Source organism: Fragaria vesca, linkage group LG2, assembly GCF_000184155.1.
Source record: "Fragaria vesca subsp. vesca linkage group LG2, FraVesHawaii_1.0, whole genome shotgun sequence".
Lineage (NCBI taxonomy): Eukaryota > Viridiplantae > Streptophyta > Magnoliopsida > Rosales > Rosaceae > Fragaria > Fragaria vesca.
In genome coordinates, this window is record NC_020492.1 from 27,333,856 (window position 1) to 27,355,542 (window position 21,687).

A 21,687-nucleotide genomic window follows, 5' to 3' on the forward strand; every position below is an offset into this window, starting at 1 on the left:
AGATACTGGGTATAGGGAGGTTTGAGCTGACATATGCTATCCCTGAGCATCCCAATTGTTTGCTGCAATCGGATATGGATCTGCGCATGATGTTGATGTGTCTACAAATGTTAAATACTAGGATTGTTGATATATCAGTGAAGGATCATGTGAATTCCAATACTGAAGGCGCTGGTCAAAATCATTCAGGATCTAATATTGTGCCTATTCAGACAGCACGGTCAACACCTATGTCTCGCACAGTTGAAAGTCAGAGTGCCACTGGTGACAATGAACCCTTGGGAAATTCAACATCACATGAAGATAAATATTTGTCTCAAAGTTGGCGGGAATATATTAGTCATGTTGGTCAGAAATTTGAGGGAGGAGTAACTGAATTCCGTAACAAGTTGTGTATGTATGCCATTGAGATGGGATTTCGTTTTGTTTACACAAGGAACGATAAGTTCCGTGTTGTTGCTGAATGTTTTAAGAAGTCAGATGGATGTAGATGGAATATACTTGGTGCCTTATGTCAAGAAAATGGCTATTTCTATATAAGGAGTTTGAATAAAGTTCATACATGCACGAGTTGTACAGGTGGGCCGAAAAGTGAGATGATAAGTTCAAGGATCATATATTCTGTTATTGTGGATCAAATCCGTGAAAAACCAACGATTAAACCAGCAGATATTGTCAAGGATTTTAAACAACTATATGGTCTTGATATATCGTATCATATTGCGTGGTATGCGAAAAAATTGGCCAAGAGAAAAGTTCATGGTGATGAATCCTTGTCTTATCATCAGTTGGTTTGGTATAGAGACGCTTTAATGTCTACCAATCCTGGATCACATTGTGTTTTGGAGTCTGATCCTGAGACTTCACATTTTCAGAGATTGTTTGTTTGCTACGGTGCTTGCATTGAGGGATTTCAATGGTGTAGACCCCTGTTGTTCATAGATGCTATTTTTCTGAAAAGCAAATATAAGGGACAGCTAATAGGTGCAACTGGGAAGGATGGAAATCAAGGTACAGTTTTAGTTATTTGACTTATTTCTACTTACTGAGATGATTGACGAAATACTTTACATATCATTTTATATAAAAATAGTTGCAAAACAAACATTAATATATAGTTATCTGCATAATGTACATGCATTTGTTTTGTATAGTGATTTGAAAGTAGTATATATCATTGAATAGCCAAATTACTCATTCCCTGTCCTTATATGTTATTGGATATCAGGATATTATCCTTTTGCATTTGCGATCGTGGACTCAGAAAGCGATGAAAACTGGAGCTGGTTCTTTGAGAATTTAGCAAAAGTTTTGGCTCTGGAAGGCAGGACAATTACATTTGTATCTGATCGGAACAAAGGTTTGATTGAAGGAGTATCAAATATATTTCCAACATCGCATCAGGCATTTTGTTTGGACAGTTTGAAAAAGAATCTCTTTTCAATATATGCTACCTCTGCTAAATTTTTCCAAGAACGAATGGTTGATCTTTTGATGCAATGCGCATATGCTCCAACGGAAGCTGCCTTTGAGTTTAATTTGAAAAACTTAAAAGATGAGGGCGGTGCTCCTATTAAGACTTTTCTTGAAGATCTTCCGAAGAAGAACTGGTCATATGCTTATTTCAAAGGAAATGGATATGGTGAGTTATGTAACAATGTGTCTGAGTCATTTACTTCTTGGGTTTCTGAGCTATGGCCGCTTCCTATCTGCCAAATGGTTAATGGTATCGGGATTAAGCTCATGGAATTAATAGCTGAAAGGAATCATGAAGCAGAAGAATGGAGTTCTGTTTTGTGTCCTGAGATGGAGAGAACTTTGATTGTGGGTAAGAATTGGAATGTTACTTGTTCTAGTGCCTCTGTCTTTGAGGTGCATGCGGAGGGCACTGTTACTGTTGACTTGAGTAATCATATTTGCTCTTGCCATGATTGGCAAAGAAAAGGCTTTCCCTGTGCTCATGCACTTGTTGCAGTTCAAAAGAATTCTGGCTGCATTTATGATTATGTTAGCGATTTCTTCAAGTCAAGCTACTTTAGAAGTTCGTATGCAACTCCTATTTCTACCATACCCGACATTGAGAATGAAAAGCATGAAGATTCAGACAACAGGGTTATCTTGCCTCCTCATTCCGGGAAGTCTACAGGTCCGATGGCTAAAAAGCTTAAATCTGTTGATAGATTACCCAGGGCAATAACATGTGGTCGGTGTGGTGAAGTTGGACGACATAACAGGAAGACGTGTGCTGCGAATGTTTGATTTAGGTTCTTATCAGTTCTGTGCAAGTGTTGAAAGAATTATGATTAGGTGTTGAACATTTTGTTAATAGGGACTACTCAAATTTTGAAAAGTTTCTGACCACTATTCTGAAGTTGTTTTCTGCAAGAGTTGACCCAATTTCACAAACACACTACATATAGCCATGAGCAAATGATACATTATGTCTAGTTGTCTGCAAAACGTTTGGAAAACTAAATCATGCTCGGTTGCTTGCAACTTGAAGAACATGGGAATAATAATGCATCCATTGTGTTATATTTGTAGTAAGGAATAATGATGCCATTTTTCAGGCAAATGAGCTGTGTTTTTGTTATAAAATGGAAGTAAAGATCCCCCAACCCTCCGGAGGTAAGCCGAAATACTTATGTCTTTTCGCAAGAACCGACCACGACCAGCGAGGTGCTAGCCACATAAGCGTTACAAAGCTGAGTTACGAACTCGGGTGCTCAGTCTAATACTTGGGCAGTGTGGTTTGTATCATGTGTTTACATGTTGTGTATTGAAGACTCTCTACTACAAGTCTAGCCCTCTAGGTAACAAGGACTGAGAATCGTTGATGAGGTATTTTGACACGACCCATCCCAAATTTCACTCTGAAACCCAGAGTAAGTCGTGCGGGGACCACCTCCAAGGAAAATTTACCGAAAAATCGGCCTAACCTCTCTTGAAAATGGACAACCTTTCCTAATAATACCTGCAAACACTTCTGAAAATTTAAATCCAACCTTAAACTCCTGGAGCCTCCGTGCTCCTCAAATCACAACACCACCCAAATTATTTGCTAATCTAAACAAATCTCATATCTAACCATTTATAGGTTCAGAGCAACTCTAACAGGAAGAAAGGAAACATAATAAATTAACAAGCGGAAGCTATATGATGACTATGCCTCATCCCCATGTACGCCCGACCTCAACTATGCAATCCTGCAAACTAGGCATTTTTAAAACGAAGAGCCGAGGGGAGAACATTTGAAACACGTTAGAGTGAATTGACAAAAATAAATTAACGAATAAATATTTATGTTTCCCCAAATCAATTTCCAAGGAAAATCGAATGCATGCTGCAAGCGATAAAACTTTTATCTCATAAATGTTGAGCCTCTCAGGCTCTATAATATATGTATGTATTTACACATGTCCATACTCCCTATATAAATTCATGGGTCTATATAGGGCTACTACGCTCGCGTCCAACGCTCACGTCACGTCTTAATGCGGTGATATACTACGCTATTAAGGTGGACAGACGGGTGTATAAATATATGCCCATACCCCCTATATGAATTAAACACTCATATAGGGCTACTACGCTCGCGTCCAACGCTCACGTCACACCATAATGCGGTTATATGCTACGTCATTAAGGTGGACAGACACATAGGGCTAGCTAGCATTTTTATACATACTCTCCTCATAAATACATATTTATATTCACTGAAAATCCCATTTTCGGTAACTCTCCAAGAGAAATAAAACCGTCAAAATAAAATGACGTCAAAATGCTCCACAACATTAATTGTTCATCTATGAACTATAGCATGCATTTTATTTAAAACAAAAGTCCACTCACAACTCTAGGCATAAGCCCGACGAAATCCAAATCGCCACTCCAGAGAGGTTTCCTCGAACCCTGGCACAAATATAAAATTAATTTCCCAACTAAAACTCCAATATTTAAACAAAATAGGCAAAATTAACCGAGAGCCATAACTACGCTCATCATTGCCTAACTTCGATATTCTTAAATCGAAACGAACCGAACCGAACTTAAATATCATACTCGGCAGCCGTAATTACAACCTCCCCAAAAATACGACTTAAATCTTACGACCGGATTCTACATTAATTAACCGCCAAAAATACCACACTTCGGAAATTCATAAACCTATCCAAAACTCATCCAAAAATTCCATAACTCACTTCAACAAACTCCCCTTAATATTCTAAATTTAAAACCCTAAAAATCTTCCAAACAGTGGCAGCGCCTGAGGCCGATTCCGGCGACCTCCAATGCCTATGAAATTTTAACAGAATAATCCTCTCATCATGCTCTACAACTTTCCTAACTAGCACAAACACCAATTCCAAGCCTAACTAGGGTAATCGACTAAAAACATCAAAAACGCTCTAGAATTTCAACTTCACCTTTCTCCTTACCTAGCTCAAGAGAGGGTGAGTCCTTTGGAGGAGTTGCTGCACGGGAGGAGGGCTACACAACGAGCCAAGGATCGTCGGTTTTGGTGGCCGGAGGAGGGAGCTTCGGCGAGAAGACAAACGGCGTCTAAGGAGGATTTCCTCCGATCGGCGGGGATGTAGCGCCGCTCACCAGCCCAGGAAGGCGGCGGGGAGGACGACAGACCGTGCTGGAGTGGTGCGACGTCCCTGCTTGGCCGGACGACAGTGGCGAGCGGAGGTTTCCGGCGGAAGAAGAGAGAGAGAGCTCGGGAGTGGAAACCGGGAGGGAGAGAGAGGGAAAAAGAAAAGTGAGGGCTGGGTTTGGGCCTGTCCAACCCGGTCCATCACCTATATACTACCCAATTCTAAAAATAAAACACCCCGAAAAAATAATACCCGAATAAAAATTACTTTTTACTAGCTAAAATTTACCATTTTTATCGTCGTCATATTTTCTCCCACGAATAATTCCCCGAAATTAATCGTCCCTTAAAACACCTCTAGGGACCAATTAAACTATTACCTCAATGACGGAGACGGTAAAATTCTTATTATAATCAAGCTAGTAAATAAAGTAAAAATATAAGGGTCGGGATGTGACATATTTACCCTTTTTTTTTATAGAATTGATGAGGTATTAACAATTTAATACCTGTTACAATAAAATGAGAATTAGAATTGGTTTACTCATTTCATTAAAAATCTTTTTTATATAAAGGTAAATTACAATAGTAATTACACATACATAATGACGATATTCAATGATAATAATATCGTACATAATGATAGATATAACTAATTGAGCCGTTACATCCGTTAATTGCTAATTCCTTAATCTACTCTCGTCGGTTAGTTTGACAAACACTTAAGGTTTTTACCTTCAACAATACCTAAAATTTTGCTAGTTTTTCTGAAATTATTGTCCGTAATCAAAATGTTTAACTGATTTGACGGATGTACCCTTCACATGGTTCGGTGAGAAACTCAGAAAAGGTAATATGTTTATAGTCCGTCCAAAAGGTAACTCATGTTCTTCTTTGATGCTCTTCAAGTCGGCGACGGAGACACTCCACCGCTCCGACTCTTCAGATACACCTCTCACTCTACGCTATGAGAACAGTAACCAGAAAAGTTCTTATTTTCTTGCCCACTTTCAAATTGGGGTACTTCATTTTAATTTTTCATTCTTCTGAATCATTCTAATAGTCTTATTTGACTGTGTTCTGCTGCATTTCATGGTTCTTGTATTTTATTTTCAGTATACGGATTAGCAAGAGTTGATGTAAATAATATTGGGTACTTGTATGGATTATTTTCTTTTTTGCCATACTGTATTTTACTACTAATTTGTTTTGTTGATTGAAATGCCTCAATTTCATTGTTTCACACGCCTCAATTCTTTTGATGAAATTTGATATGTTGCTATATGTCATACAGTTTACAATGGCACTTCCTGACTTATGATTTCTTATGTTCTTTTGGTTTTGAAATTATAGAGGAATGGAGACTGCTACAATTGCAAGGTGTAGTTATCGTGCTGTAACTCTGGTCATTCCATTGTTTGAACATACAAAATATGCTGATATGCGTAATGAGATAAGTTCAAGGTTTGAGGAACTGGAAGTAGGGGGTTTTGAGCTGACATTTTCTATTCCTGAGCATCCTAATATCATGTTGGAATCTGATATGGACATGCACATGATGCTCATGTTTTTATCCATGGTGAAGAGTCGTTTTGTTGATATATTGGTAAAGGATCTTGAGAGTTCGAAGAAGGAGGATGTTGCTCGTGCAGTGTCCGGTCAAGCAGCAGATAATCCTGCATTCTCGGATCATGCAGCTTCTGATCATTCGGCGTCTAATTGTGCTGCTTTTAATAATACAGCATCTGACCTTGCAGTGCCTAATCATGAAATGTCTAATGATGCAGCATCTAACCATGCAGCCTCTGATCCTGCACTGCCTAAACATGCAACATCTAATATACAGTCACCTATTCCTGCAATATCTGATTTTGCAGCGTCTAATCATGTATCATCATCGTCATGCATGGTAGAAAGTAAATTCATTGACGAAAATGAATATTTGGGGAACTCTGGAGTACATGAAGGCAATGCATATTTATCTCAAGGTTGGAAGGAATATATTAATCATGTAGGACAGAAGTTTGAGGGTGGTGCAGCTGAATTTCGTAACAAGTTGTGTAAGTATGCCTTTGAGATGGGATTCCGTATTCGTTATTTAAGAAATTATAGGACTCACGTTATTGCTGAATGTCGGAAGAAGCTATCAGATGGATGTAGTTGGCGTATACATGCCTGCAAGTGTCAAGTGAATGCGTTTTTCTACCTTAGGACTTTAAATAATGTTCACACTTGCGAGAGAGTTATCTTCCCTGAACAGGCAAGTAAGTTGACCACTTCAATGATTATATCTTCTGTTCTGGTGGATCAAATTCGTGAGAAACCATATATTAAACCAACTGATATTGTTAAGGATTTCAAGCAAAAATATGGTCTTGATGTCTCTTATCGTAAGGCCTGGTTAGCAAAAGAACTGGCTAAGAGAACAGTTCATGGTGATGAATCCCTCTCATATCGTCAGTTAGTTTGGTTTGATGACAACTAATCCAGGGTCACACTGTATCTTGGAGTGTGATCCCATGACGTCCTCCTTTCAGAGATTATTTGTTTGCTATGGTGCTTGCATTGAGGGGTTTAGATGGTGCAGACCTTTGTTGTTCATAGATGTAACATTCCTGAAAAGCAAGTATGATGGGTACTTAATTAGTGCTACTGGGAAAGATGGAAATCAAGGTACATTAGTTATTCTTATTATTGATTAGGGTGATGAATCATTGTATGTCTCTTAACAATAGAAGAACAAGCTGTATTACATCATCAGTGTCTTAACTGGTTATTGTGCTGTATATATATATATTGTGTTTCTAAGAAGTTACATGCATATATTATTGAATCAGATTACTCATACATGTCTTGGTTTTCAGGAACTTTCCCCTTTGCTTTTGGTATCGTGGACTCAGAAAATGAGGAAAACTGGAGCTGGTTCTTTAACAATTTATCTATAGTTTTGACTGCACACGGTAGGACAATTACGTTGGTATCTGGTTGTAACAAAGGTCTGGCAGAATCTGTTTCAAAGATATTTCCAGCATCGCATCATGCTTCTTGCTTGCAGTATTTGAAACAGAAGCTTTTTTCTATATATTCATCTATGTATGGTAAATCTTATGGAAATCGCATTGTTGATCTGTTTTTGAAATGTGCTAATGCTCCCAGAGAAGCTGCTTTTGAGTTTAATATGAAAAAATTAAAACAAGAAGGCGGTGCTCTGTTCATGACTTTTCTAGAAGATCATCCTAAGGAATATTGGTCATATATCTATTTTGAGGGCAATCGATATGGTGAAATGTGTAGTAAACTTTCTGGATCATTTAGTTCTTGGGTTTTCGAGCTGTGCACTTTGCCTATCTGTCAAATAGTTGATGGCATCATGATTAAGCTCATGGAATTGATGGCTGAAAAACGTTTTGAAGCAGAGGAATGGAAATCTGTTTTGTGTCCTGAGATTGAGAAAACTTTGAACAACGATTTGATGGTCTGTAGGAATTACAAGGCTTATCGTTCTAGTCGATATGTTTTTGAGGTTCATGCTGGATATTCTATGAAGGTCGATTTGGATAATCGTTTCTGCTCATGCCATGAGTGGCAGATAAACGGTTTTCCTTGTGCTCATGCATTAGTTTCTATTCAGCAAAATAACGGGTGCATCTATGATTATGTTGAAGATTACTTCAAGACAAGCTACTTCAGAAGTTCATATGCTACTCTTATGTCTCCCATACTTGACATTAATGTGATGCATGAGATCCCAGACGATGTTGTCATCATGCCTCCGCTTGCTAAGAGGCGTTGAGGTAGGCCAAGCAATAACGTGGTTTAATCTATTGCTCAAGTATCAAATGTTGGAAAATCTAGTCAATGTGGTGTGGTTGGAAAGGAATAATAAGAAGTGAACTGCATATATTTGATAATATATATGTTTCAGTAGTGACAAGAATTATATGGCAGGAGTTTTTGAATCATTTACAGATTTCCTTTTGTTCATTTTTGCTTGAATAGATTGAAGAACTATAGCGCTATCAACTAGATGTCATATTTTCATCATCTTATTCTGCAAAACCCCATGTTTATGGATTTGGTTGTATATAAAGCAAGCAGCTTTTGAAGTACAGAAGTATGTCCGGAGTGCACTGTGTTTTTGTTTTTATTTTTTTCTTATACCATTTCAATGGTATCTCAGTGTATTTAAGAACCTCGATACACAACAACCCTTCTCTACCTGCGAGGCTGTAACTCTCTAAACTGTGCTTGGGTGACACAGAATATAATGTCTGCAGAATACTACTATCTAGTGTCTCCTTCTTACAGTAGTTTTACCTCCTAGAACTACTTGTAAATGTGCACTTGTCGATTTATTCAACTACTTCCTTGTCTTTCAGTCTTTCCATTTATTTATTTTTGTTCAGGGGTGAGGTAGCAAGCAAATTTCACTTACATCAGCAAGTTAGTAACACCCTCACTCAGTCTATCCACACTAAGATTCATGAGGTATCCCAACAAAAATAGATAAATTTAGCGTTGCAGACGTAAGAACACCAAGGCTTTTCAAACTAGCCACAAACTAGTGAAAGTTTGGACTTAAACGGTAGATATGGAACTTATGCCGCTCGACCAATCTTACCGCATAATATAGTTATCGGAGAAGATTTTTTTTAAGCATTTTTTTCGATATGACTCATCTCTAATTTTTTTTTATCTTTTTTATGTTTTATTTTTATTTTTAACTCATTCACCCATCTCCGGACAAATAAGGTTTACAAACTTCCAACTTACACTAGGAAAGGGATACAGAAAAACTCGGACCCACCCACAAACCACAACCTATAAAAACCCAACCGCGGAGGCTATTCTCAACGAAACCCTAACCTGTGCTCAAAACCCTAAATTGGATCCCATGAACCCTTTTGAGCAGAACAACAATGACGCAGACGACGACTCCAGGCTACCCCGCAAGCGGAGGAATAGATGGGAACAGTCGCCGGACCACGGTGATGATCGTCCCAAGAAAATACCCAAAACGACGTCGGATTGGGACTTGCCAGATTCCACGCCGAAACCGATGAGAAGGAACCGCTGGGACGAGACACCAATAGACGCTCCGATCTTCGATTCCGACGCCACTCCGTCTCTTTCAATCACCGCCACGCCGACTCCGAAAAGCTCAAGGTGGGACCAGACGCCCCAGGCCGCCGCGGCGGATTTCACACCTGGAAAGACTCCCTTCGGCGGAGCCGGGATCGCTACGCCGACGCCGGGAGGTATCAAGGTCATCACGCCGGAGGAGGATTTGAGTGATGAGCAGTTGGATGCTATGATTCCGGCGGGGTATAAGATAATGGAACCTCCAGCGGGGTACAAGCCGATTAGGACTCCGGCAAGGAAGCTTCTCGAGACGCCAAAGACTCCGTTTTACACGATTCCGGTGGAGAATCGGGGACAGATGTTTGATTTGCCTAAGGAGACGCCGGACGGCGTGGCCCTGCAGCCGGAGGATTACCAATTTTTCGGGCCGTTGATGATTGAGGTAGATGATGAGGAGTTGTCGGCGGAGGAGGCGAGAGATAGGAGGATTATGAAGCTTCTGCTGAAGGTGAAAAACGGCACGCCGCAGCAGAGGAAGGCAGCATTGAGGCAGATTACTCTGAAGGCTGTTGAGTTTGGTGCCGGGCCGTTGTTTGACCGCATCCTGCCTCTGCTGATGCAACAGGCTGCAGGAAAGGACCAGGAGAGGCATCTTCTTGTGAAGGTAATTGAGAGAGTGCTTTATAAGTTGGATTATTTGGTGTGTCCTTATGTGGAGAAGATTCTTATTGTTGTGTTGCCTTCATTGATTGATGAAGACTATTATGCGCGTGTCGAAGGGAGAGAGATTGTCTCCAAGCTTACTAAAGCAGCTGGTTTGGCTAGTATGATTGCAGCCTTGCGTAAGGGTATTGATGATGCTGATGAATATGTCAGGAACACAACTGCTAGGGCTTTCAGCGTTGTTGCTCATGCTGTTGGTGTTCCTGCTCTCTTGCCTTTTGTGAAAGCTGTGTGCATGAGCAAGAAATCGTGGCAGGCACGTCACACGGGGATCAAGATTGTTCAGCAGATTGGCATCTTGATTGGGCCGGCTGTTCTTCCCTACTTGAAGTCTCTGGTGGAGATTATAGAACATGGTCTCAGTGATGAAAACCACAGGGTCCGGACAATTACTGCGTTATCTGTTGCTGCTCTCGCTGAGGCTGCTGCCCCATATGGTATTGAAAGCTTTGAATCTGTATTGAAGCCATTGTGGCAGGGTACTAGGAGACACCATGGTAAGGTTTTGGCTGCGTTCTTGAAGGCAATTGGTTTTATTATCCCTCTTATGGATGAAACGTATGCGAGTTACTACACAAAGGAAGTGATGGTTGTTTTGATTCGAGAGTTCAAGACTCCTGATGAAGAAATGAAGAAAATTGTGCTTAAAGTGGTGAAACAATGTGTAAATACAGACGGTGTGGAGCGTGAATATATAAGAGATCATATTCTTCCTGAGTTTTTCAGAAACTTTTGGATTAGAAGGATGGCTTTGGATAGAAGAAACTACAAGCAACTAGTTGAAACAACTGTGGAGCTAGCAAACAAAGTGGGTGCTTCTGATATAATAGGGAGAATAGTTGAGGATCTCAAAGATGACAGTGAACCATATAGGCACATGGTTGTAGAGACAATTGAGAAGGTGGTTGTAAATTTAGGTGCTTCTGATATTCATGATAGGTTGGAGGAGCTTCTGATTGATGGTATTCTTTATGCCTTCCAAGAGCAGACCAGTGACGATGCAAATGTGATGCTTAGTGGGTTTGGTGCAGTTGTGAATTCTCTTGGCCCGAGGGTGAAATCGTACCTTCCCCAGATTTGTGGTATCATCAAGTGGCGCTTGAATAACAAGAGTGCAAAGGTCAGACAGCAAGCTGCAGATCTTATCTCAAGGATTTCTGTGGTCATGAAGACATGCGAAGCAGAACAACTGATGGCTCATCTTGGTCTAGTCTTGTATGAGTATTTGGGAGAAGAGTACCCAGAAGTTCTAGGATCAATTCTGGGAGCATTAAAGGCAATTGTCAATGTTATTGGTATGACAAAGATGACTCCTCCTATAAAGGATCTGATTCCCAGGTTGGCTCCAATTCTGAAGAATAGGCATGAGAAAGTTCAGGAGAACTGTATTGACCTTGTTGGTCGCATTGCTGACCGTGGCGCTGAGTTTGTTCCAGCAAGAGAGTGGATGAGGATCTGTTTCGAGCTTCTTGAGATGCTGAAAGCTCATAAGAAGGGTATCCGGCGAGCTACTGTGAATACTTTTGGGTACATTGCAAAAGCCATTGGTCCACAAGATGTCCTGGGAACTCTCCTGAATAATCTCAAGGTGCAGGAGCGTCAGAATCGTGTTTGCACGACTGTAGCAATTGCAATAGTAGCTGAAACGTGTGCTCCTTTTACAGTTCTGCCAGCTCTGATGAATGAGTACCGTGTCCAAGAGCTTAACGTCAGGAATGGTGTTTTGAAATCCCTGTCTTTCATTTTTGAGTACATTGGTGAAATGGGGAAAGAATATATATATGCGGTGACCCCATTGCTTGAGGATGCCCTCATGGACAGAGATCTGGTTCACAGGCAAACTGCAGCTTCTGTTGTCAAGCACATGGCTCTGGGGGTAGCTGGATTGGGTTGCGAGGAGGCGTTAGTCCACTTGCTGAACTATGTCTGGCCAAACATATTTGAGACTTCCCCACATGTTATAAATGCTGTTATGGAAGCCATTGAAGGGATGAGGGTGGGTTTGGGTCCTGCTGTTGTTCTCAATTACTGTCTCCAGGGGCTGTTCCATCCTGCTAGGAAGGTTAGGGAGGCGTACTGGAAGATTTACAACTCACTGTATATTGGAGCTCAAGATGCTCTTGTGGCAGCATACCCTTTGCTGGAGAATGAGGAGCATCATGTGTATACAAGGCCAGAGCTGACGATGTTCGTTTGAGCTGCATCACAGTTTCTATGTAGCCAAGGCGGGTAGTAGAAATTCCTTTAGAAACTAGCTTAGGTTTTTCAAATTTACTAGTCTACTTAACTGTCTTACTTATTCCATTGCTATGTCTCTATCAGGTGCAGAGGTGTACTGCAAGCCCAAACTTAGTGATGGGATAAAGAAACTCGTTCAGTTGGCTAAACCCAACAAGGATTCTTGCTTTTCCATTATCTTATTTTGTGATATTTGAATTTGTGATGGACTTCTCTGTTGAAAAAGTGTTTTTATTTTGTGTTTTACTTGTTTTCAGATTCAACAAGAACTGGAGGTGGCTGATTTGGGGTTTCCAAAGTGGTAAAATACAGGCAAAACCTGGTTTTTTTTTATCCAAAATGTCATATGTACAATCTTTGGTCATATAAAGATCATCATGCTATAAGATGTCATAGATTGATCGGAGATAGTTAAGCTGAGGTTGCTTAAAACAGCTTACAAGGCTACTGGTACTTGGGTACAAGGAAACAAAGAAAAATTACACTGCATCAAGGAAAGAGGCTTGTTTTCATCCTGTTATGGAAGAAGACACAAACTTGTTATGAAGCTACTGAAAAATAAATTTATCAAGAAAGTATTCACATAGGAAAACTGACAGAACTAGAAGGAAAAAGAAACAAACTTCCTGATCCATTTTCCCCTATTGCGCGCCTCAAGCTTTGCATAATGCAATAGCTGTTCAAATTTTACAACTCTCAACTAAATAAACTTCAGGTGATGAACAAATTTTTTGTCTTAAAGCAAACTTCTTAAACACATTCAGACATATACAGTATATACTAGAATTTTCCTTTTTCCACGACATACCAAATCAATTCCTCATTTCCTCCTACAACAATACTTTTTTCTTTTAATTTCTTATACTTTTCCAGTTTTCCACAACTAACAGGTATATACATCTGTATATGCTGTGAATTTATTCCAATTACTAATGACTACAAAATGTTACTCTCCATGCAATGTTCTATGGCTCACGGTTTTTTTTTTCCATAAACAAAGAAAAAAAACAAAAACATACAAAAGATAAATCGTCCCTGACGGTTGCAAATACCACACCACACTATTACTCATGAACCGCAAAACCCATTTGGCGCCACCTGAGCACCACCGCAGCGCCACCAAAACCACGGATCACCACCTTGGTCTCAACCAAGGAGCTTCACGCCCCACCTCATCAGAACCCACCTCCACAAAGACCCATCTTCAATCTCCGACGTTCTGAGATTCTACACACTATCTCCACCATACTTAAACAATGCCCACTTCCTCTTCAATCAAATTGTACGACCCACATTGATGATTTGGAACCTCATGATCCGTGGAATATCGCAGAGTGAAAAACCCGGTGAAGCGATTCGTATGTATAGCAGAATGAGGCAACAAGAATTGGTTGGGAACAATTTGACCTTCATATTCATCTTCAAGGCCTGTGCTCGAGTTTCGGATGTTGTATGTGGCCAAAAGGCTCAAGCTTGTGCTTTGAAACTTGGGTTTGAATCGTATATGTATGTTTCTAATGCTTTAATTCGTATGTATTCGAGTTGTGGTGATTTGGGTTTTGCACAGAAGGTGTTCGATGAAATGCATGAGAGGGATTTGGTTTCGTGGAACTCTTTGATATGTGGGTATAGTCAGGGTAATAGGTATAAGGAGGTTTTGGGTCTTTTTGAGGCGATGAAGATAACAGAGAATGTGAGGGCTGATGCGGTGACGATGGTGAAAGTTTTTTTGGCATGTGTTCAGTTAGGTGAATGGGGAATTGCGGATTGTATGGTGAAGTATGTGGAAGACAATCGTGTTGGTGTTGATGTTTATTTGGGGAATACGATGATAGATATGTATGGGCGGCGTGGTTTGCCGCGTTTGGCTAGGGAAATTTTTGATAGGATGCGTGAAAGGAATGTAGTATCATGGAATGCAATGATCAATGTATATGCAAAAGTTGGAAATTTAGTTGATGCAAGAAAGCTTTTTGATAGGATGCTGAATAGGGATGTGATATCTTGGACTTCCATGATCACGGGTTATTCTCAAGCTAACCAACATGCTGAGGCGGTGAGTCTTTTTCGCAAAATGATGGCAGCTAATGTAAGGCCGGATAAAGTGACAGTGGCTAGTGTGCTTTCTGCTTGTGCCCATGCGGGTTCACTCGATGTGGGAGAGGCTGTGCATGAGTATATAAGGAAGCATGGAGTGAAAACAGATGTTTATGTAGGGAATGCTTTGATAGATATGTATTGCAAATGTGGGGTGGCTGAGAAGGCATTGGCAGTGTTTCAAGGGATGGATAAGAAAGATTCAGTGTCATGGATTTCGGTGATATCAGGCCTTGTGGTAAATGGTTTTGCAGATTATGCACATGATTTCTTCTCACATATGTTAAAAGAAGGTATTCGACCAACTCATTCAAGTTTCGTTGGGATTTTATTAGCTTGTGCTCATGCTGGATTAGTGGATAAGGGATTGGAATATTTCGACAGCATGGAAAAAGTTCATGGACTAATACCAGAGATGAAACACTGTGGGTGTGTTGTGGATCTTTTGGGTCGTTCTGGTAAACTGCAGGAGGCATACGAGTTCGTGCAGAATATGCCTATGGTACCAGATGTTATAGTATGGAGAATTTTGCTGGGTGCTTGTCAAGTTCATGGAAATTTGGTTTAGCTGAGATTGTGTCAAACAAGCTTATCGAATTGGACCCTTCTAACAGCGGGAACTATATTCTCTCATCAAATAACTATGCACTTTCACATAGATGGGATTGTGTTGCAAAAATGAGAGGATTGATGGACGAGTGCAACGTGCAGAAGCCATTTGGTAGTAGCTCCATTGAAATTAATGGTGCATTATAAAGTAACTTATCTAATACGTAGAGGATCATCAAGCAATTCATCAACACACCTAGATGGATGGTTATTTGGAGTTGGATTTCTCATCTCAACCTGATCACATTGCAATGACTGTGGAAGCTGGTCTTCAAACAGTGACCAAATAGAAGTTTACGCATGACATTCCTCTAAAATACTGCCAGCAGTGTTTTCGAACGTTTGACAGCACAGGTTTTGATGGGATGAAGTTCTCGTATGTGATGAAAAATGGGTTGGTTTTAGAATTGGTGAAGGAAGCTTTATGATGTCAGGTAGCTTCGCTGCGATGTCGAAGAAACCTTGGTGACAAACAGAGATAAGGTGATTGTCTGAAATAAGGTTCTCATTATTGCTGTAACCACCGCACCAGAGCTTGACCAAATTATATACACCACTTTGTTCACTCCAGAGTATCCACAGTGTGATAAGCCACTGATAGCAAAAATGGGAAAGGGAGGGATGTCACATGGAGATGACAAGAGAACATGGCTGCTTGGCTTGTTGGTATCAACACCCTCAAGATTCAACCTTTCAAGCTCCCTGAACTTGGTACCAATTCCTTGCTTTCCCTTTTGAAGCTTTTTAGTTTGATCACTGTTTTTGAGATGAACCCTTTGATTGTTTTGCTTGACTGAATCATTTGGGATACTTAAAATACTGTAGGACCTCTTGATGTTAGGATTCGGATGAAGGCTGTTGGGATATGTGGGAGTGATGATCACTACCTGAAGGTTCAAGTTTGTTTGATGTGTTTTGATTCATGAACTTAATTCCTTTGATTTATGATGATTTAAGGTGAAAGTGTTTGATTGCTGAACAAGAGTAATGAAATTGAAAAAAAATTATGGTTTATGTTTACTTAGGCTTTGTTTTGATTGTTGTTTGTTACTTCTAGACCATGAGAGTTGCAGATTTTATAGTTAAAGAGCCGATGGCATGAGTGTGCTGGGATCATAGAGGAAACTGGAAGTGAGGTGAAGCATCTGGTGCCTGGTGACTGTGTGGCACTAGAGCCCAGTATCAGTTGCTGGAGGTGTGAATCATGCAAAGGAGGTCGATACAATCTCTGCCCGGATATGGAGTTTTTCGCCACTCCACCAGTTCATGGTTCATTGGCAAACCAGGTAACTAAACATACTTGCAGCATTTTAGATTCTATATGGCACATGTAAACTTATCATGCCAATTTTATGTTAAACTTATTTTGTTCAATACTATAGTTCAATGGATTTTAAATGGGGAGGTGTTACCCTCGAAAATCCAAGCCAAACCAAAAGTGAGAGAGAGATAGAGAGTATTTGACTGATCTGTTAGTATGAATTTGTTGAAATAGTTTAGTTTATCTTTTTGGATTGTGTATGTGAAGATCTGTGACAAAATTGATTTTGATTTTCTAGTTTCTGCTTGGTTTTGAAGCTCGATAAGTTCCAAAAACATAAATAGTGTTAGTAGAAATCAAAGGAATATTTGTTTCCCCAAAGTTTTGAATTTGCTCCATTGGTTAATTGTTTCAAATCAGTTTACTTTTCAGTTTACTCTGGGAGACTGATTTAAAGTAATTTATATTTCCGTCCATATCCAGGTGATCCGGCCACGGTTTGGAGGAATCCCCAGCCGAAAGTTTGAGCCGTTGTTGCTCTCAAGGTTTTAGTTGAAGCAAGAGTAATTGTCAACTTCTATAACTACCTTGACAAAGCTCCTCTTCTGATTTCGACTCATGTATGCTTTGGTAAATGCATACTGAAGCTAGGAAATCACATATTGACTTAAAACTTGGGCCTGTTTTTGTTCAGTTGGAAAGGGTGGTGCAACTAAGCTGCATATTTGGAAAGTAAGAATTCTGAGTGACGATTGTCAGATTCGTGGCTGGCTGAGGAACTGGATATCAATACGGCCATGCAATTCTTACAAAGTTTTGAGCTTAACTTCCTCCATCTTGGATGCAAATGAGACCTCAAATCTAAAAGATCGGTATATTCTTGGAGAGTCATTAGGCTGGGGTCAAATCGGTGTTATTAGGGCGTGCACTGACAAGTTTACCGGAGAGGTGTTGGCATGCAAATCAATATCTAAAGATCGATTAGTGACATCAGATAATGCCAGTAGTATCAAGCTTGAGATAGAAATCATGACCAGGTTGTCTGGGCACCCTAATGTTGTAGATCTCAAGGCGGTGTATGAAGAGGAAGAGTACGTTCATTTGGTGATGGAGCTCTGTGCAGGAGGGGAGCTTTTCCACCAGTTAGAGAAACATGGGCAGTTCTCTGAATCTGATGCTACGGTTCTCTTTAGGCATCTGATTCTGGTAGTTTTATATTGTCTTGAAAATGGGGTTGTCCACAGAGATTTGAAGCCTGAGAATATTCTGTTGGCCACAAAGGCTCCTCATCTCCAATAAAATTGGCAGACTTTGGTCTTGCAACGTACATCAAGCCTGGTACTTCCAAATTTTATTTGCTTTTGAAGAGTTGGGTTCTAATTCCACTTTTAGTAAGTTGTTGCCTAAACTTTGATGTCAGATATTTGACATTAATTTGGTTCAAGCAGGTCAGAGTTTGAACGGTTTGGTGCCTGAGGTACTTGCCGGGGGCTATAACCAGGCTGCTGATGTTTGACGTGCAGGGGTAATTTTACATTCTTCTTAGTGGCATGCCACCATTTTGGGGGGAAGACAAAGTCAAGCATATTTGACTGGAATTCTCCTCCCCTATTTCCTCAACGCCAAGCTTTGCATTCTTCAGCCCTAGTTCTATGGTTGAGGAAGGTAGTTGTTCTTTGGAGTTCTTAGCCAGCATAGATGCAGTTCATCAAGGTATTTTCAATTGCATTTTCTAGCTCCCTTCACTAATCATAAAAAATCTCATCTAATATCATATTGATGCATTGTGATGCAGAGATAAGCTCAGGGAAGTTGCTAGCTCCTATTGTCAGATTCCCTTTCATTTAGGCTTGAAGCTAGAGAAGTGATTAACAGACCAGCAGAAGCTAAAAGATCCGTGGTGACAACTGGTGAGCAGGAGCAACTAGATTTCGTGGTCAACGAATCAATCATCATCCGCTGGTCATCATGCACACATCTTACTACTTCTCTATGATCTTCTCTCGTTTGTTGACCTGACAGTGTATCGTCTCGCTAATTCCCGAGGCTTACTGCCTCTCATTTTTTTTTTTTTTTTCCGGTCCATTAGACTTTTGTCATTGATATCTTGAGACTGTAGTACACATTTCATTGAACACATTCTCTTTGGTCTGAAAGATGTGTAGGACACAAATCCATAGGTATGGACAACTCTAACTACAAGTTTGATTGCCATGCGACCCATGCCATGCCACTATAATAACTAGCTACACAAGGAGTGAAGGCAGTTAACTCTATACGGGCATCGTCTTCATGAAACACCGACGAGCATGGAGTTTCTCAGACAAACTACCAACCTGGAACATACTAATTTTTCAGACAAACTATCAACACAATTGTCGATCAGAGCAGACATAACTCCTAGAAGAGCTTCAAGGAAAAATGGATGTCTTTTTACAGATTGACGAGGACATGAGGTAAGAGCTTTTTTTGTTGTTGGAAAGGTAAGAGTTTAAGGGAGGGGTAAAGTAGGACTTAAAATTGTACAAAAATTAAAGAAGGTATTTTTTTTTTTTTTTTTTAATAAATATTGGTTCTATTTGGATCGAAGAGAGAGTTGTGTTTGTATTTTGTAAGAGAGAGAAAAGAATGGAGAAGGGAAAGGGAGTCATGGGAGGCGGTCGAAGATGGGCCGTTGACATGACGGACAACTCAACCTCTCCTTGTTCCCGCGACGTCCCTGACCCTCCTGGCTTCTCCAGGGCCTCCTCCGATCAGGTACCTTACCATCTCTCTCTTGGATTTTCGGTTTTGAATTCGATCTGAACTTTAATTTTTCTCTAGGACGATTCAACTGTGAGCCGCCAGAAGAAGGAAGCTGAATCAACATGGAAAACTCAGGTAATTTCACATCTAAGTTACTATCAGTTGGGTTGGGGTTCTTCTTCTGCTTCTTCCATGCTCTTTGATTTGTAGGGATACAGAAATTTCACTTTACATCTTTACTTAATAATCAGTTTATATATTACAAACCATCACTGCCGCGGGAATTTGATGTGGGTAGATTTTGAGTTTTCCATATTGCATGCATGAGATGGACTAGAATACACTAATGTTCAATGTTTGCGGTAATATAAGATCATGGTTTCTTTCTGTTTGAGCAGAAAGCTTGGGAAGTTGCACAGGCCCCTTTAAAGAATTTGTTAATGATGGGCTTCATGATGTGGATGGCTGGCAGCACAGTCCATTTGTTCAGCATTGGTATTACATTTTCTGCTCTCTGGCAGCCCATAAGTGCCTTACAAGGTGTAGGAAAGGGTATGATGTCCGCTCTTTTCTTGTTTAACACTTTGCTGCTTTTCCATTTGCCTTCAGTCCATGACTGACTCTGTAGAATTCCATGTTTTCTTCCCTGCCTGACATACATGAAATCCTATACTTGATGTCTGCATTGCTACATAATCCAGGTGCATATTGCATTGGTTACTTGATGTGATGTTCTTTAATTTGGTTCTGCAGTTTTTGAGCCCTACAAGGACAGCAAAGTGGATCTTCTTGGCCCAAAATTGCTCTTCGTCGCCCTTAATTTGGGAGGTTTAGCACTTGGTGTATGGAAGGTGAATATATCTTTAGCCTCTTTAATTGCTTTCTCCGTAATGATATCTTTAAAGGAACCTAGTTTCTTAAATATTCGTTGTTCCTGGCAGCTTAACACATTGGGGTTGCTTCCTACACATGCATCCGACTGGGTTTCATCTTTACCCCCTGCTCAGGTACTGTTTATCCTCCCCTGGACGATTCAATTTTGTTTGGAATGTGGTCCTTGTTGCATTCATGAGGGATGTTTACTACAATTTAGGTCACTGTCTCTAACTCTCTCTCTTTGTTGGAGGGTGACGAGATTATATATTCTGCCACAAAAAGCTTCTTTCAAATGTTTGGTGGCATTAGGTTGTGATTCTTGATGGCTTCCTCCTAGCTCTTTTAACATTTTCCTGTCCAATTTTCAGGAGGTTGAGTATTCTGGTGGCGGCATTCCTCTATATTGACATCCATGTTTGTTTGGTTGCTGCCAATATCATCAAGGATAATGTGACTAATAGAAAGTGAAGCAGGAGGAGATGTGTTGCGTATATACTGGCTGATGGCGCATATCATATGACTAGTCTCGAGTTATAAATTATATTAATTAAATTTTGTGTTAGGCATAGAGCCAGTTTGTAGTACTTTTATTCAAGCAACTTATGGATTATCATCCAATCTATATTTTAGCAGTCTGATCTTTGCTAGCAATGGATGTCAGTTCTCTTTTAATTGTGGGACTGTGTGGAGTCCTGATCACAGGGATTATTTGGTCAAATATCATTATTTGCTCTATCTTGATCCAAGGGCTGAGCTATTTTTGCATAATCTGAATAAAAATGTTATAGTTTTATATTTATCTAATCAATCCATTACCTTTTATATCTCTTGTTCGCGGTAAGATTTCATCGCATCTCTACTTCGATCAAAAACCGAAAATTCTCTAGTCACCGTCGTTGCCGACCAGAATTCCATGATTTCCACCTCCTATTGCAGGACGCATTCATCCCAGTCCATTCCAATCTCAAATAATTTTTTTTTTTGGGATACCCAATCTCAAATCATATTCCCCAAGTCTAAAATCCTAAAACCAGTCTTCCCACTATCAGGTTCCCAGTTTTTCCCAGTTTTCCTCTCTGAAGATTGGATACTTGAAGACGAAGATGAGAAGACGTGCTTCCTCGTTGGGTAGAGCAAGTCCACCGGTGGGAAAAAAATCCAACCCAGGTTGGATCCACATAGGCAAAGTAACCCAGCCCAATTTTTTTTCTTCCACCCATAAATGAGATATCTCCCCAATTCAACTTGGGTTATTTGGAAAATGATCAAACTGACCCAGGCTAGAGGAGTAATCCAGCCCAGGTGAGTTTTTTCCACCTCAGCCCAGCCCACACACGTGGCTGACGTCAGCGGCTCGCCTCCCTTTCTTCGACGCGCTTGCAGGGTGTGTCTCTCCCACGGACGAACCAGCGCTAGCCCTTTGCGCGTGGGATGCAACTCGCTGCCGGGGTGGAGC

General features: G+C 40.3%; 4 protein-coding genes and 2 pseudogenes across 5 annotated transcripts; all 6 read left to right on the forward strand.

Moving 5' to 3' along the window:
• On the forward strand, positions 1-2,361 carry LOC101291204. Its single transcript, XM_004291577.1, has 2 exons — positions 1-1,011; positions 1,229-2,361. The coding sequence occupies exons 1-2, from the start codon at positions 75-77 to the stop codon at positions 2,257-2,259; spliced, it is 1,968 nt and encodes a 655-aa protein (XP_004291625.1). The 5' UTR covers positions 1-74; the 3' UTR covers positions 2,260-2,361.
• A 3,596-nt stretch (positions 2,362-5,957) lies between these two features.
• Positions 5,958-8,473, forward strand: LOC101309910. Its single transcript, XM_004293037.1, has 3 exons — positions 5,958-7,060; positions 7,179-7,273; positions 7,465-8,473. The coding sequence occupies exons 1-3, from the start codon at positions 5,958-5,960 to the stop codon at positions 8,391-8,393; spliced, it is 2,127 nt and encodes a 708-aa protein (XP_004293085.1). The 3' UTR covers positions 8,394-8,473.
• Positions 8,474-9,494: 1,021 nt separating this feature from the next.
• Positions 9,495-12,961, forward strand: LOC101310199 (splicing factor 3B subunit 1-like). The gene is made up of 2 exons (XM_004293038.1): positions 9,495-12,630; positions 12,728-12,961. The coding sequence occupies exon 1, from the start codon at positions 9,495-9,497 to the stop codon at positions 12,600-12,602; it is 3,108 nt and encodes a 1,035-aa protein (XP_004293086.1). The 3' UTR covers positions 12,603-12,630; positions 12,728-12,961.
• On the forward strand, positions 12,715-15,496 carry LOC101310496 (annotated as a pseudogene). Its single transcript, XR_184166.1, has 3 exons — positions 12,715-12,782; positions 12,901-12,955; positions 13,758-15,496. The product of XR_184166.1 is annotated as a pentatricopeptide repeat-containing protein At2g29760, chloroplastic-like (transcript).
• A 500-nt stretch (positions 15,497-15,996) lies between these two features.
• LOC101310784 lies at positions 15,997-18,624 on the forward strand (annotated as a pseudogene).
• A 581-nt stretch (positions 18,625-19,205) lies between these two features.
• On the forward strand, positions 19,206-20,878 carry LOC101291493 (ER membrane protein complex subunit 4-like). The gene is made up of 6 exons (XM_004291578.1): positions 19,206-19,367; positions 19,434-19,490; positions 19,754-19,907; positions 20,109-20,206; positions 20,297-20,362; positions 20,600-20,878. Exons 1-6 carry the CDS (start codon positions 19,239-19,241, stop codon positions 20,636-20,638), a joined length of 543 nt encoding a protein of 180 aa, XP_004291626.1. The 5' UTR covers positions 19,206-19,238; the 3' UTR covers positions 20,639-20,878.
• The last annotated feature ends 809 nt before the right edge of the window (positions 20,879-21,687 follow it).